The sequence below is a fragment of the Chrysochloris asiatica genome, unplaced genomic scaffold (assembly GCF_000296735.1).
Source record: "Chrysochloris asiatica unplaced genomic scaffold, ChrAsi1.0 scaffold00173, whole genome shotgun sequence".
Lineage (NCBI taxonomy): Eukaryota > Metazoa > Chordata > Mammalia > Afrosoricida > Chrysochloridae > Chrysochloris > Chrysochloris asiatica.
In genome coordinates, this window is record NW_006408691.1 from 2364068 (window position 1) to 2380117 (window position 16050).

Below are 16050 nucleotides of genomic sequence, written 5' to 3' on the forward strand. Positions count from 1 at the left end.
GGGTGCTGTTGGGAAGGAGCTCTCTCATTCTCTCCAGCCAGTCTGCAGACCTGTAGTGAGGAGTGTGCGGACACTGGTATGGAGATGCATTCAGTTGCCGGCTTTCCTTCTGGTGTGTGCTCACACCAGCTCCTGTTCACGTGGTTCCTGCCGCCAAGCTGGTTTGGGCTCGACCTGAATTGCTGTCTAAAGCATATGATTACATTCTAGGCACTGACCATTCATAGCCACCACCATGAGCCTGACAGTGCAGTCATCAGCTCATAAGTGAACACATTCTGTCCTCGCCGGCTTCTGACGTTCATTCTCAATCAGAATTTGAAGAATCAAAAACTGTGATCCCCAAAGTGAAATTTCTTAAGAGTGAAGTATATGTTTAAATTGTACCAAAATGGTGAGGGGGAGGATGCCCTCTGACTCTCCCCCTGCTGGACTGACTCTTAAGCGGTTAGCCTCCGGGTCCACTGGGTCTCGTAAACCTGTCCACCTTAGGCCCAGCCTCCAGCTGGCACCAGTGTTTTTCTTCACGTGAGCTCTGTTGCAGGGTTTGGTTAACAGAAAACGTCCAGTTAGAACACTAGCTTTTCTGGGTGAGTGGGGTTCACCTTGAGAATGGGCTTCCTCTCCTGACTGGGTCTTGGGACTAGTGGTAGTGCCGGAGGTAAACCAGCTTCTGGGGCAGGAACTTCTCCCTGCACAGGGGGCACTCTGTCTGTAGAAAAAAGGGGGCTCGTTGGGTGGCCATCTCAGCCCCACCCCTAGCATAGCCTGTTGGGACCCCAACCCAGGTGGGGGAGAGGGCACATGGCATCCTCTTCCCCAAAACCCTCACACCCAAGTCCCCGCCGACTGGGAAACGTGCTTCCTTCCCAAGATGGCCTGTCCTCTTCAAATGCTCCAGCTCCAAGTGGCCCGCTTTTTCTCACGTTAACAAACACATCGCTGCTCTCTTCCATTTAAGATAAAACGGCTTGGGGGGGGGGGGGGGGGCAGAAGGATCCTGAGTGCCATAGGTGGCCGGTGGCACTGGGCCCACCTGACTGCTCCCAGCCTCCAGACATGGTTATGTGGGAACCTGAGTTGGCCAAGGGCTCCTGATTTAACTGAATCAGACGATGGGCAGTGCAGTGTCTGTCTAACCCCTTCATTCTAGATTGGTCTCCCAGGTAACACTGAGGACAAACACTGTTCTGCACTTGGAGGGTGGGGGTGGAAGCAAACAAGACTAATTCTGCGAAAGCCACATGGGTCTCCTGACCAGTCATGCCTAGTAGTGCCCCCCCATAAACATCCTCTGAGGGACAGTGGCACTGAGGGTCTGGGAGTACTTTTGAGAGAGCAGATATATGGTGGTCTGGGATGCCAGGCCCTCTGTGGGCACAGAGAACAAAGAGGGTAAAGGGGCCTGGGGCACAGAGTTTGTGTGGGGTCACCTGGGTCCTCCAGCCACCACCCACCTTCCAGGGGTAGACACTATTGTGCCAGGTGCCACAGCAACTTGGCTTCGTTAGAGCCTCCAAGTGCGACCTCAAACACTGATCCCCCCCCGACCCAGTGCAGCATCTTACCCTCCCCATGCCATGAGGGCTCCAGAGCCTGCACCTACCTTAGTGTTGCACCACTCAGTGATGCATTCCCAGCAAAAGAGGTGCCCACAGGGTGTGGCTGTGGCGTGCCGGCGCTCCTCTAGGCACAGTGTGCATAGGGGGCTTCTGGGGGCAACTCGCTCCTCCATGTGGCTCCTAGATGGGGGAGCAAAGAGGAGGTGAGTGCCCAGTCCTCAGTCCACTCAGCCCCCACCTGCTGCATACCTGCGGAAGGACAGGTGACGGTGCACCCTCCACTCCTTCCTCGCCCGCTGCCTCTGCTTGAAGCCGTATAGCTGGACCCCGATGGAGAGTACCAGGTGCAACAAGGAGATGGCCCCCAGCAGCTTGTAGGTGGCACGTGCCCTGAGCTCCTCTTCAGATGGCAGGTGGTGGGGGCGGAGCTATAAAGGTGAGCAGCCTGTCAGGACCCTAGAGGGCAGGGCTTCTGCAGCCTTTCTACCCACCTGATCCCCACCTGGCCTGTGCTGGTGTCCAGCTCCTCCCAGGCAGCCCTCTTTGGGGTCCCAGGAGCAGCGGGCACAAGGCTGGGCCTGTTCTGGAGAGTGATATCTCACAGGGAGGGGAAGGGAGACGTGGCCCCCTTACATGGTCAGGTATGACTCTGCGGGGGGACAGATGGGGAGTGATGGGTGGAGAAGCAAACACTGCAGGCGGGGCACGTGCCCGAGGCTATGTGGGCCCACAGTGTCCAGCAGGGAGGAGGCGCAGGGGCAAAGACACCGGGGGCTGGGACCTGAGGCCAGTAGATCCCCAGGGAATGAATGTGACTTGGAAGTGATGTCTAGCTCCAACATCTCAGAGTGAGCTGAGAAGGTAAAGCAACCTGGGAAGTGTCCCCAGAGGTGTGGAGAGGTGCTTTCCTGCAGACCAGCACAGCCAGGCTGCTGATAACTTGGGAGACGGAGGTTCTGTTACAGCATAGCACGTGGCCCACTCCTCAGTCATGCGTGTGCCCTGGGACTCTCCCAAGGAGTGAGAAAGGAAGCCATCCACATGGACAAGAGGGCAGGGCTGAGGGAGGAGCAGACTCTTGGAAGATGTCCGCCAAGACCTAACCCTGAGAATGGCGTCCACCCCAAGTCAGCGCAGAGCAGTGAGGATGAAGTGGGTACAACCAGGAGCTGGGCCCAAGTCTGCTCCAGCACTGCTGGGTGACCCAGGACAAGCTGCTGTCCCCACCCTTCTGAACTGTGACTGGACCACCCCTCAGGAAAGCAGGATCCAGGGCCTACGGTGGCACTGACAGTGGATAACTGCTGGCTGGAGGGCTGGAGGGAATCGAGCTTCCTGGGTTGTTTAGCAAACCAACCAATCCATACTGGTTTTCCATCGGATGGTTTGGGTGGAGCAAGTGCAGACTAGAGCTAGGGCTGGCCCCTTGGGCTCGGAGTGCTAGGACCACAAGGATGAGCCAAAGCGGGGTGGCCTGCCAGTACTTACATAAGTGATGTTGGTGAGTCTCTTGGCAAGGTGGTAGAAGGGACCGCTGATGTAGAACCAGGCGATGTGTAGCCGCCGCAGGTAGGTGAGGCTCCGAGAGAAGATATGCAGCGCCTGCAGGAGCGTCCTCCGCTGCTGCTCACTCAGGTGGGCTGTGCGCCGGTGCACCCAGAGCCGTGCGCCCGTCCGGCCACGGGACCCCGAAGCCACACCGTCATTGGCCTGCAGCTCATGCTCCAGGTGGAACAGTGCTTTGTCGAGCAGGTAAGGCAGGACAGTGTGCAATGCGATAAGCCCACCACGGCGGAGCCACGAGGGCACCCGGCGCCGGGACGGGTCCACCTGAACGAGGCCAACATACTCCTCCCCGAGGGTCTGGTAGCCTGCAGAGGGCAGACACCTCATGAGGGACAAGGCACTCCCAGCATGGGATCGCTCCCCAGCCCCTCACTGCTGTCTCCCAGGTCTATGCCAGTATACTTTCTACGGCTTTCCCCTGGGTCTCCTCTTGACCAGTGTTCAGCCATGCCTTGACCTGTCAGTCCAAGGCCTCCACTTCCCCTGGAGGAAAAGCCAAGTCCCCACAAGGGCCTGAGCCACGCTGCTGCCTTGCTGGTCCCCTCAGGTTCTTCACTGGGGTTTGCTCTGCCTGGTGCTCTCCTTTAAAGCACTCAGCACTTCCAGCACTCCATACAGTGTTGTCCCTTACTGCTTATTGTCTATCCGCCGCCCACAGTGGGACACACCAGGGTGCATGTGGTGGACGGAGTGGGTCAGGAGGGGCATGGTGACCCATGGTGGGGATCTGCAGTCTTGCTTGCGGTTCTACTATGGGAAACTATGGGGCTTGGCCCCAAACTTAACTGCTCCTGCAGGGAGGGCCTCACTGCCCAAACATCCCTCTACCTGGCGCTCCCCAACCCAAGGTCCTGGGGGCTGTACCTGCCAGTGTGGTGAGGCTAAAGTAGGCCAGGTCAGAGAGCAGCTCAATCTCTTTCCTCCACTCCAGCCACCTCCTAGCACCTGAGGGGAGAGCCAAACAAAGTTGTCACTAAGGATTACGGCCACCACCCCTTCCCCCAGCTGTCAGGCCAGCAAGTCCCAGTCTCCCCTGGACTTGAGATGCCCCCTTGCTGGCACATGGGTCAGCTGTGCTTTTTGTCTCCACCTCATCTGAGGACTGGCCACTGAGAGCATCTTCTAAGACTCTCTCCTGCTGACCCACCACCTCACATGAAGAGAAAGACAGCACAAGCCTCAGACTACTAAATTCAACCCAAGTCTTCCCAGTTCCAAGTTATGTGACTTAAAATACATCACTTCATCGCTCTAGAACCTCCATTTCCCCCTGGGTGATGCAAATGATTAAGCTTTTGGCTGCTAACTGAACACTGGAGGGCAGGGTCTACCCAGAGGTACCTCTGAAGAAAGGGCTGGCAACCTACTTCCAAAAGGTAATGCCCATTGCAAAGTCTATGGAGCACAGGTCTACTCTGACATGCATGGGTCACCATCAGGCATGGTTGACCCTGGCAAGTGCTAAGAAGGGAATATTATCAGATCCCACTGGGTGTGGTGCTGTGGGTTAATGTGCTAGACTGCAAAACCACAAGGTCGGCAGTTCAAGCTCACCAGGGGCTCTTGGGAAAGTTATACAGGGTCGCTATGAGTTGGAACCTACTGGACTTAACAACCCCACAGGGTTATTTGGGGGCTGAAATGGGTTAATACATATAAACGCCTGGCACAGAGTAAGGGCTAAGTGCCTGCAAAATAAATCCACATTTTAACAATTGTTCTGGTCACATCACTCTCCCACTCAAACTTGCTACCAGCCTGCCATTCCAGGCCCTACTTGGCAGGTGCAGCTTGGCTCCAGCGGATCCCGACAGGAGCCTGGCTGTCCCCGGGAACTTGCTCAGCACCGTTCCAGCTTGAAAATTTGTTCCAGCTTCCAGGAACTCTTACCCTCCCCCCACAGTACCACGCTGGGGCTCCATGAAAACTGAGGCTCCCCTATAACGTGATGCTCCGTCCCCCACGTGCTGAGGCTGACGGGCTTCACTTCTTTATTGGCTACAGCCCGGGGCACTGTTCGAACCCATTTCCTGCTAAGCCCACCCTGGGGTACTGACCCCGGAGGGCGCATAGGTGAAAGGTGAAGCTTTGGCTCATGTGTCAGGCCCAGAGAGGGCTCGCAGGTGGACAAAGTGACCGACTGGTCACACCAACGCGGGGTAACAAAGGCAAAAGTAACATGTTTGCAACGACGCTTCCTGGGCCACAATGAGGCCCTCAGATACACTGTCTCACATCTTTTGACAACAACGCTCCAAAAGGCACGGCGTGAACCTCTCTGGCAGCCCGGACGATGCGACCGGCTCAGAAGCGGGGCCCAAGCGCAGCCGCCCGCCCGCCAGCCCTCACCTGCCAGGCTATGTAAGACGCCGCCGGCAGCGCTCCGCAGCCCCCCGCGGTAATAGTCGTCCTTCTGAGCGGCGCGGATTACCTCCGGGGGACTGGCAGCGATAGCCGCCATGGTTCAGGGTCACTGCCTGTTCTCCAGCCGCGGGAATCACGTTGGCCACGCCCCCCAGAGCCTAGGACCTCCTGATCAAGCGCGCCACGGAGTCGGAATACGGCTCGGATATTGTGCGTCACACGACTAAATGGGGTGGATACGGCAGGGATGAGGGCGGGGCGAGGGTGGGGTGGTGGGCGGGACAAGTGCTAGAGCCGGGATGAGGGCGGGAATAGGGTGAGGATGTGGGCGGGGAAAGGGCGGGGCTTCACGGGGCGAACTCTGGTTGGGGGATGCATGGAAGATGGGCTGGGGGGAGGGGCGGAGCCGACCCTGGGCGGGGACCGGGTCCCAGAGGGGGCGAGACTGTGGGCGGGATTGGGCGAGGAGAGACGAGGTTGTGGGCGGGGCGGGGCGGGGCAGGGCAGGGCAGGGCGGACCCAGAGCGGCCTCTAGTCTGGGAGCTTTTAGTACCCTGCTGCGCTTGACTTGCGTTAGCGTATTTCACTCTGGCAGTAAAGCTGTGATAGCGTAGCGTTGCCCTGTTTTACGGACTCGGAAACTGAAGCGCAGAGTGGTTCCGTTGCTTTCCCAACATCAGCGAATTGGGAGTCTAGATTCCAGCGCAGGCACCCTAGCCCCATCTTCAATCTCACCCTCTGCTCTGTCCTGAGATGCAAGGCCCAAAGAGCCTCTGGCCTGCCCATCCAGTAACACCCATGGGTGATGGGCCTAGAGTGGGAAAGGAGGCAGGGTACAGGCCAGGAGTCCAACTGATGTCTTTGAATTAAGGTGCTGATGAAGAGTATACCATAATGTGGACTTCCAAAAGAATGAACTCATCTGTCTTGGAAGAAGTCCAGTCAGAATGCTCCTTAGAAACAAGTTTGTCTCACCTACTTTGGACATGTTTTTAGGAGGGACCAGTCCCTGGAGAAGAACATCAACTAAAAAAGGAAGACCCCCAATAAGATGGATTAACACAGTGGCAGCAGCAGTGGGCTCAAACATAGCAATGATTGTGAGGAAGGTGCAGGACTGGGCAGTGTTTCATTCTGTTATACATAGGGTCACTATGAGTTGGACTGTCTCAACAGCACCTAACAACATTGAACCCTCAGTTCCCTCAGATGGGGGGTTGTTTAGGATTATTGTGAGGTGCACAAAAGGAGCCCAGGTGGTGCAGTGGTTAAGCATACTTAATATTATTTTAAAAAACTGTTTTATTGTGAATTATGTCATTGTTTACATGGGAGAACATTAGTTTTACATTTATCCTATCGTATATCATATCGTTGCCATGGTTACAATCCCTTCCATGCATCATCAACCAACCAAAGGGTATACCCTGCAAACCTGCCCCCTGGTTATCAGCACACAGCCCCTCTCCCTCTCTGAGTCTAAAGTCCCCAGCTGCTCCATCTCTCCATGCCATTGTCTCTACCTCCATCTCTGGCTTCACTTCATCTCTGGGTAGGGTCCCACTCTCTGCTCTTCTCCCTTGATGGTCCCAGGGACCTCCGCTCCTAGACTGAAAAGTTAATCAGTCCCATCCTTGCTACAAAACGTCTACCTTTACATTTCCAACCCTCACAATCAGTCCTGATAACAATTATTCACTATTGTATCACAAGAGACCTATCTGCATTTCCTTTCATCAGCCCCGCCTAGAGAGACTGGATACAACTCAGTGGAGATTCTATCTTTTCCATGCCCTCTGGATCTAGGTTCCCTCTTGAAAGCTTGTAAGCAAGTCATTTCTTGCCTTTGTAGGCCCCACCCCCCACTTTGGGTAGCCAATGTCCAAGTTGTCCATCCCTGTCTACTCTGTGTATGGAGGGGGTGGGAATGATCCTTGCTGTAAAGATTTGTTCCTTCTTTTGAGCTACTGCATCCATAGATGTAGGTCAAGTTCATTAAATTGTATCAGATTACTCTTTTTTTTCCCCTCTTCTTTCTTCTTCTGGTTGAGTTCTGATCACCCAGTCACTGAAGCCAGGTCAAGTGGGTATTATCTGCAAGTCTGGGTGTTCTTGTGCATATGCCCTCTCTTCTTATCAGCTGGACGCTTCACTCTCCACTCTAGTCCTCTGTGGCTATGTCACTGATTCTGGGCCAAAGAGTCCCCAGGTCTTGCCACACTGCTGGCCAACCAGGTCTTTCCCCCCTCCATCCCCCTCCTCCCCAGGTTCATAGGAGTCTATTGAATGTTGTAGGGCTTAGCTTGCAGCTTCATTGCTGTTTTCCCCTCACTTCCCCTTATTGGTGAAGTACATGGTCATCAATCAGAGCGTGTATTCCCATTGAGTCTTAGTCTTGGAAGAGACTTTGCTCTGAGGAGACCCGACCGCTTGCCTTGATGTCTCCTGGGCGAGCAACTTGCTTGTTCTTGTAGTAATCAGTCGGTCTGCCTATATTGTTTTGTATTTTTCCTGTCGGTCTTTCTTTCAAGAAGTATCTTCTGTTCTTCTAGCCTCTCCAGGATGGTCTGCTTGTCCTTTCAAGTGGAAATTTCCCACCTCTGAAGATTCTGGATGCTGTTCAGGATTCCACCTATAGTCTTATAGGTGGCTCCGCAGGAAGCCTCCTTCACTGGGTACATTGTAGCTCCATTTTAGGTATTCCAATCAGTTATAGGCAGAAGACAGACTTACAAGCTTTCTATGGTGAGATTTCTAGCTATTCCCTTCTGTCCCCCTGCAGTGTCTATTTAATAATAGTATACCAGGGAAACCAAGATTCATAAGATAGCCAAGCATCTGGACATTATTTACCCCCCTTTCCCCATTCCAACCATGTCTCAATTCCTGTATCCCAGAGTCCTGTGGTTCCAAGGTTGTGCATACATCATTCTTTACCTCTGTCCCACTTAGCCCATGCAAACCTGCCTCATTGTTCTCCCATCCACTTTGTTCTTCCATTCCCCCCTAAGCATACTTATTGAAAGGTCAGTAGTTCAAATTCAACAAGCACTCTTTGGGTAAAAGATGAGGCAATCAGTTTCCATAAAAATTTATATCCTTGGAAACCCTGTGGAGAAATTCTACTTTGTTCTATAGGGTCACTAGGAAAGGGAACTAGGACTTTAGGACAATGGATCAGAGAGCGTGTAGGGATAGAACATCAATCAGTACCTCTGGTGCCCTAAGTGACCCCTGAACCACGAAGGGCTTGAATTTGAGGATCAGATCCCAGACTTGCCAGCAGGTGGCAACATCAGACAATCTACTCCTTGGTGTCCAGGTGTGGTGCTGCAGGATAATGAGCTGGACTGCAATGTCAGTTTGAGCTGCAAGGTTGGCAGTTCAAACCCATCACCCACTCCTTGGAAACCCTATACAGAGTCTCTATGAGTCAAAACCAACTCGAAGGCACCTAACAACAACAGCTCCTTACCTGGACTGGGCCACTTTTATGGGACTTGGGTGTGTGTGTAACCCTGAAGAGAGGATCAAGATCAGACCATCAGAACCAGCCTCAATGTACAGATGGAGAATGGACCCAGGGAAGGAAGGGGTCCACTGAAAGGTCACAAGGAGCTGGGTCTCAGAGGGAAGTTGGGGGCCGGAATGGAAGTCGCATACGCCCCTTGTTGCCTTTGACTTGAGCCCCTGTGATTTGGAGTCTAAGCCGCTTCTTACACACCTGGCTTCTCCAGGTTGTTCTGGCCCTTCCTGCTCCAAGGAACCTTCATGAAGGACAGGGAAAGTGTCATAGGGCAGAAACGGCTGACAGGGATGGGTCCAGCCTACCCACTGGGTCACCACTAGGGCTTCCAGCAAGGGCCCATTCTAATTTTTGAACTGAGACATGCTATTCCCTTTATTCATTCAGAGCCAAGCTACTTGGTGATACTGGCCATTCCTGAACTCCAGGGCCTTGATTGGTTGGCAGTAACACCATCCAGGGCCTTGATTGGTTGGCAGTAACACCCTCTTTCTGCCACTTTCAGGAAGCTATCGCCTGCTTCCATCTTAACTTCCCAAGTCTCAGGCTTCATGTCTCTTGTTTGGGTCCTCTGGGTCTGGGCAGGGCAAATTCTGCATTTCTTGCTCCTGGTGATGCTAGTCATGGAAAACTATGGACTCAGCATTCAGCATAACTGGTTCATTCACCTTCTCACAGTAACACCCATTGTTTACCTCCTTTTCCTCTTGGTCCTTCTTCATGCTGGCGGTGGCCCCAGGAGCGTGGGTGGGCAATCCTGCCACATATGTTTTCATTTCCTGTTCTGTTTCCGCCCCATCGCCTAGCCCAATCTGGGTCCATCGTGTCTGGCACATGATAGGTGCTCAGAAACAAGGGAGAGGAGAATCTATTTGCTCTGATTGCAACTTTGCTGCCTGGGCACTTAGGGTCCTGCTGCACTCAGATACTTGGGCTCCACCCAGACTCTGTGCTCTCCACTATGTTGCCAGGACCTCTGAGCAACTGTAAGGACATGGGGTCTCTTGGACAGCGTGCTCACTGAACTCCTGGAAGTCCATCCCTTGACACCCATTATACAAGGAAAAGATAGGTCTTGGTCTCCCAGGTTGACTGCTTCTAGCCCAGGCTGCAGGAAGCAGGAGAAAGCAGAAGCCCCTAGGAAGTCTATCCCAAGACCACAAGGCCAGAAGACAGGTTGGGCCCAACTGGACCACTAGGGGCTGAACAGAGGGGACCCTGCTGGCTTCTGGGGGACATTCCTGCAGGGTGGGGAGTGCACAGTGGCAAAGCCTCAATTTTAGTCCCAGACTTGGGGCCCAGTGATTGACTTCTCTCTCTCCTCAGCTGTAAAATGGGCAGAGGGGCCTGAGGATGAGCCTCCAGTGAGCCCCTGAGACTAGGGTGAGGCTCTGGCCACAAACCTGGTAAACAGGTTTGTCTGTTCAGGAAAAACTGTGGGGGAATCACTGCCACAGCCAGCCTGGCTTTGCCTGCAGGCCCTAGGCCACCACCCCCCCCACCCCCCCCCCCCGCCACAGTTGACTCCTGGAGGTGCTGGGGTGAGTGCCTGGGGAGGTGGGGACCCCTGGGTCGGAGTAGGGATGCTGTGATGGCAGAGAAGAGGGAAAGTGAGAGGAGTAGCCCAGAACCACGCCCAGCCTAGTCCCAGCCTCCAGGGAACTTAGTCAGGGACTTGCTGAGTTTGGTTAGGGTAAAAGGTCAGTAAGCAGGGCTTAGGACCAGGGACCGGGCTGGTACCTGTGGCTGGGCACACAGGCTACAGAATGGCCTGGGGCAGGGACTTTGACCAGGACTTCTGGGAAAGCAGCCGGAGCAGGAACTGGGCTGAGGTGGGAGCAGTGATTGAGCCAAGGCAGATATGGCAGATCTGATCTGGGAGCCGAGGAGGCTCCCTGGAGCCCACATATGCTTGTTCTGCCCCAGAGTGAATCCAGCACCATTTCATCTGCCCTGCATGCCACCCCCCACTCCCCAGGGTGGAGAGTACAGTTCTGTCTCCTTAGTTGTCTCCAAAACCCATGAGGAGGCACTGTCTGCATGATGGAGCAGAAGGAACCACAGCTTCACGAAGCCTTGCCTGGTTCACACAGACTCCCGCCTAGTTTCCATCTATCTGTTCCCAACCTGCTATTGTCCCACTTCCCTGCTGATGGAGGTATAGCTGGCGGTCTCGGTGTACATGGCCCTCATCCTGGTTGAGCTGGCTGGTTCCAGCTTTGAGGCCAGGACAAACTCGTTAAAGAAAGAGGAAACCCAGGAGGGCTTCCTGGAGGAGGAGGCTTTGTCCAGTGGAAAATAGAGAGGGGCAGTGCAAACACAGAAGTATCTGGGGGATAATAGGAGGCCAAGAGCAGGCTCTGGGTCAGCCTCTCTGCCTCATTGGGTAGGGCTAGGGAGAGCCAGAAAAGTACCTCAGAGGCCCAGGTGGGACATGTGCTTCCCTCATCCAGGCATTTGGACAGGCTCCAGGAGCCTGGCCCTATCTTGGGGATGCGCTGTAGACGGCATGGCAGACTTCTGAGGGAGTGTGTGCATGGAGACTCTCCACTGTCCTTGTCACCGGACATCCTCTTGATTGGCTCAGGCCCTGCATTTGGTTTCTCCGTCTGTCAGTAGGAAACGAGAGGTACTCACCTCCCTGTGGGAGACCCTAGGAGACCATGTGTGTGAAGCACTGACAGGTGGGCTTTAGGGGTGCTTCCTGCTTAAGGGGCACTGAGCAGGCTCAGGGTGACTGGGCCTCAGGTACAGAGGTCCCAGTTGCCCTCCTCTTCACACCTTGGGTCTTCTCTTGAATGATTAATGCTTTGATTGTGCCACTTTACCCTTCCCTCCCCACTCCCTGTACCCCTCAGGACCCATTCGGATGGATATCTTAGTGCATATCCCTTGTTGGTGTGTATTTTTCAGAATATATAAGGTTGGAATCCACTTGGTTGGCAACTGGTTTGGTCTTTTGGTTTAGTGTTGTTTTATTGCAAGCAATTTTTCTCAATGTCAGGGGTTCACAAATGTTTTGATCTCAAGATCCCTGCCTGTACACACTTAACCATTGTTGAGTTCGCCAAAGAACTTTTGTTTAAGAGGGTTTTGTCCAATGGGGTGCTGGAGCTGGCTCAGACCAGTTCCCAAGAACCAGTTGTTAGGTCTCTAGTAAATTTGTAAGCTGGTTGTTAACACAGCCATTATTAAAAACCCAATGAAAGTAATTAAGGTGTGTTAAGACATATAAAATAGATTAAGAAACAAAATTAATAAACACACAAGACTTATCACTTCCTGGTATTTTACTGTGTTTTACGGTTTCCTATGCTTTATGCAGTTTGTCGTACTGTAGTGGCTTGTGTGTTGCTGTGATTCTGGAAACTATGCCACCGGTATTTTAAATGCCAGCAGGGTCAACCATAGTGGACAGGTTTCAGATGAGCATCCAGATGAAGACAAATTAAAAAGGAGAGATGAACTACTTCTGAATATTTAGTCACTGAAAACCTTATGAATAGCAGTGGAACACTGTGAGCACCAGATTATTGAATGCTGAAACATGATGAAGAGCACCAAAATATTGTCAGATACAGTGCCAGGAGATGAGCCCCTCAGGTTGGAAGGCACTCAAAATGTGACAGGGGAAGAGCTGCCTCCTCAAAGTGGAGTTGACCGTGATGACGTGAATGGAGAAAAGCCCTCAGGACCTTCATTTACTGATGGGGCACAACTCAAAATGAAGAGAAACAGCTGTAAAACTCCATTAATAATTGGAACATGGAATGTGTGAAGTATGAATCTAGGAAAATTGGAAATTGTCAAAAATGAAATATGGAATACATAAACATCGATAGCCTAGGCATTAGTGAGCTGATATGGACAGGTATTGGCCATTTTGAATCTGACAACCACGTGGTTTACTATGCCGGGAATGACAAATTGAAGAGGAATGGCGTTGCATTCATCATCAAAAAGAACATATCCAGATCAGTCATGAGGTACAACGCTGTCTGTGATAGAATAATATCCATGTGCCTACAAGGAAGCCCAGTTAATACCACTATTACTCAAATTTAAGTACCAATCACTAAAGCCAGTGATGATAAAACAGAAGAATTCTACCAACTTCTTGAGTCTGAAATTAATCAAACATGCAATCAAGATGTATTGATCATTACTGGTGATTGGAATGCAAAGGTTGGGAGCAAAGAGGAAGCATCAGTAGTTGGACAATATGGCCTGGGTGATAGAAATGATGCTAGAGGTCGCATGATAGAATTTTGCAAGACCAATGAATTCTTCATTGTAAATACCTTTTTCAAACAGCATAAAAGACAGCTATACACCTGGACTTCACTAGATGGAATACACAGAAATCAAATTGACTACATCTGTGGAACGAGACGGTGGAAAAGCTCCATCCCCTCAGCCAAAGTAAGGCCAGGGCTCATATGCAAATTCAGGCTGAAGCTGAAGAAAATGAAAACAAATCCACCAGAGACAAATATGACTTTGAATATATCCCACCTGAATTTAGAGATCATCTGAAGAACAAACTTGATGCAGTAGACACTAAAGACTGAAGACCAAAAGAGTTGTGGGATGACATCAAGAACATTATACAGGAAGAAAGCAAAAGGTCATTGAGAAGACAAGAGAGAAAGAAAAGACCAAAATAGATGTCAGAAAAGACTCAGAAACTTGCTCTCCAGCATTGAGATGCTAAAGCAAATGGAAGAAGTGAGAAGGTACAAGAGCTTAACAGAAAATTTCAAAGGTCAGCTCGAGAAGACAAAGTCAAATATTATAACAAAATGTGCAAAGACCTGAAGTTTGAAAACCGAAAGGGAAGAACACACTCAGCATTTTTCAAGTTAAGGGAACTTGACTTGCAGTATTGAAGGATTCTATGGGCAAAATGCTGAATGATGAAGAAAACATTAAAAAAAGATGGAAGAAATACAGTCAGTATACCAAAAAGAAATGGTCGATGTTTAACCATTTCAAGAGGTAGCATATGACCAAGAGCCAATGATCCTGAAAGAAGAAGTTCAAGGTGAATTGAAATGATTGGCAAAGAAAAAGGCACCGGAAGTTGATGGGATACAAATTGAAATCTTTCAACAAAGTGAAGTGGCACTTGAGGCACTCATCTTTACCAAGAAATTTGGAAGACAACTACCTGGCCGACTGACTGGAAGAGATCTGTATTTGTGCCCATTCCAAAGAGAGGTGACCCAATAGAATGCAGAAATCACTGGCCAATACCATTGATATCCCATGTGAATAAAGTTTTACTAAAGGGAATACAGAAATGGCTGCAACCATACGTTGACAGAGAACTTTCAGAGGTTCAAGCCGGTTTCAGAAGAGGATGTGGAACGAGGGACATTGTTGATGTCCGATGGATCTTGACTGAAAGCAGAGAATACCAGAAAGATGTTCACCTTTATTGACTATGCAAAGGCCTTCGATTGTGTGGATCGTGAAAAGCTATGGACAACATTGTGAAGTGTGTGTATTCCAGAACACTTAATTGTGCTCATGAGGAACATGTACATAGATCAAGAGGCAGTTGTTTGAACAGAATAAGGGAATACCAAGTGGTTTAAAATTAAGAAAGGTGTGCACCAGGGTTGTATTCTTTCATCATACTTATTCAAGCTGTATGCTGAACAAATAATCCAAAAAGCTTTTCTTATATGAAGAAAAGCGTGGCATCAGGGTTGGAAGAAAGCTCATTAACAACTTATGATATGTAGATGAACCTTGCTTGCTGAAAGCCAAGAGCACTTAAAATACTTATTGATGGAGATCAAAGACCATAGCCTTCAGTATGTTGCACCTCAATGTAAAGAAGACAAAAATCCTCACCACTGGACCAATAAAATAACATTCTTATCAATGGACAAGATATTGAAGTTGTCAATGACTTCATCTTGCTTGAATCAGCCATCAACACTCATGGAAGCAGCAGTCAAGAAATTAAACAACATATTGCATCGGGCAAATCTTATGCACAAAACCTCTTTAAAGAGCTGAAGAGCAAAGGTGTCAGTTTGAGGACTAAGGTGCCCCTGACGCAAACTATGATATTTCCAATAACCCCATATGCATGTGAAAGTTGGCTAGTGTATAAGAAAAAACATAGAGGAATTGATGCTTTTGAGTTATGGTGTTGGAAGAGAATATCGAAAGTGCATGGACTGCCAAAAGAACCAACAGATCTGTGTTGGAAGAAGTGCAGCCAGAGTGCTCCTTGGAAGCCAGGATGGCCAGACTTTGTCTTTCATACTTTGGACATATTGTTAGGAGGGACTACTCACTGGATATCATGTGTGGTAAAGTGGAGGGTTGGAGAAAAAGAGGAAGACCTCCCAGTGAGATTCATTGGCACAGTGGCACCATCAATGGGCTCAAAGGTAGCAATGATAGTGAGGTTGGCCCAGGATCAGGCAGTGTTTTGTTCTGTTGTGCATAGGGTCGCTATGAATCAGTAATAACTCAATGGCACCTAACAACAACACAGATTATTTGCGTGGATTGTATCAGGGTGGTGGACATTCTGTAAGATAGTGTCCTCTTTATAGCTTTCCTGCTCAATAATCAGTGAGCCCATGGTAAAAGCTTGAAACCCGCCACGGTGGGAATATTTACACCGTTGTGGTTGTTTAGTGCTATCGAGTGAGTTCTAAGCCATAGCGACCCTGTATAGGGTTTCCAAGGAGCGACTGATGAATTCCAGCTGTGGTTCAAGCCGACTTTGCAATCCAATGCATTAACCTACAGTGTCACACCAGGACTCCCATCTACACCATGGAAATTGGCAAATACTGCAAATAAGGGCTTACCTCCTCCCTGTCTCCCTTGGAGAACTGTTTGTTAACTCTTTGTTTATTTATTTTTTTTTATTGTGTGGCACTTTAGGGTAAGCACTGAACTGCTAACTGCAAGGTTGTTGTTGTTAAGTGCCGTCAAGTTGGTTCTGACCCATAGCGACCCTGAACAGGGTTTCTGAGGCTGTAAATCTTTACGGGAGCAGAA

General features: G+C 50.7%; 1 protein-coding gene across 1 annotated transcript; it reads right to left on the minus strand.

Moving 5' to 3' along the window:
• Window positions 1-643: 643 nt before the first annotated feature.
• On the minus strand, window positions 644-5589 carry PEX10 (peroxisomal biogenesis factor 10). The gene is made up of 6 exons (XM_006871780.1): window positions 5478-5589; window positions 3993-4073; window positions 3051-3433; window positions 1812-1990; window positions 1607-1742; window positions 644-712 (listed from the first exon to the last, which is right to left on the minus strand). The coding sequence occupies exons 1-6, from the start codon at window positions 5587-5589 to the stop codon at window positions 644-646; spliced, it is 960 nt and encodes a 319-aa protein (XP_006871842.1).
• Between the last annotated feature and the right edge of the window lie 10461 nt (window positions 5590-16050).

Coding starts and splice junctions, on each gene's coding strand:
- PEX10 (XM_006871780.1), bottom strand. CDS start 5,589: ATGGCGGCTATCGCTGCCAGTCCCCCGGAGGTAATCCGCGCCGCTCAG. Junction 4,074..5,477: donor CGTCTTACATAGCCTGGCAG/GTGAGGGCTGGC, acceptor CTCTCCCCTCAG/GTGCTAGGAGGTGGCTGGAG. Junction 3,434..3,992: donor TAGCCTCACCACACTGGCAG/GTACAGCCCCCA, acceptor TGCCCTCTGCAG/GCTACCAGACCCTCGGGGAG.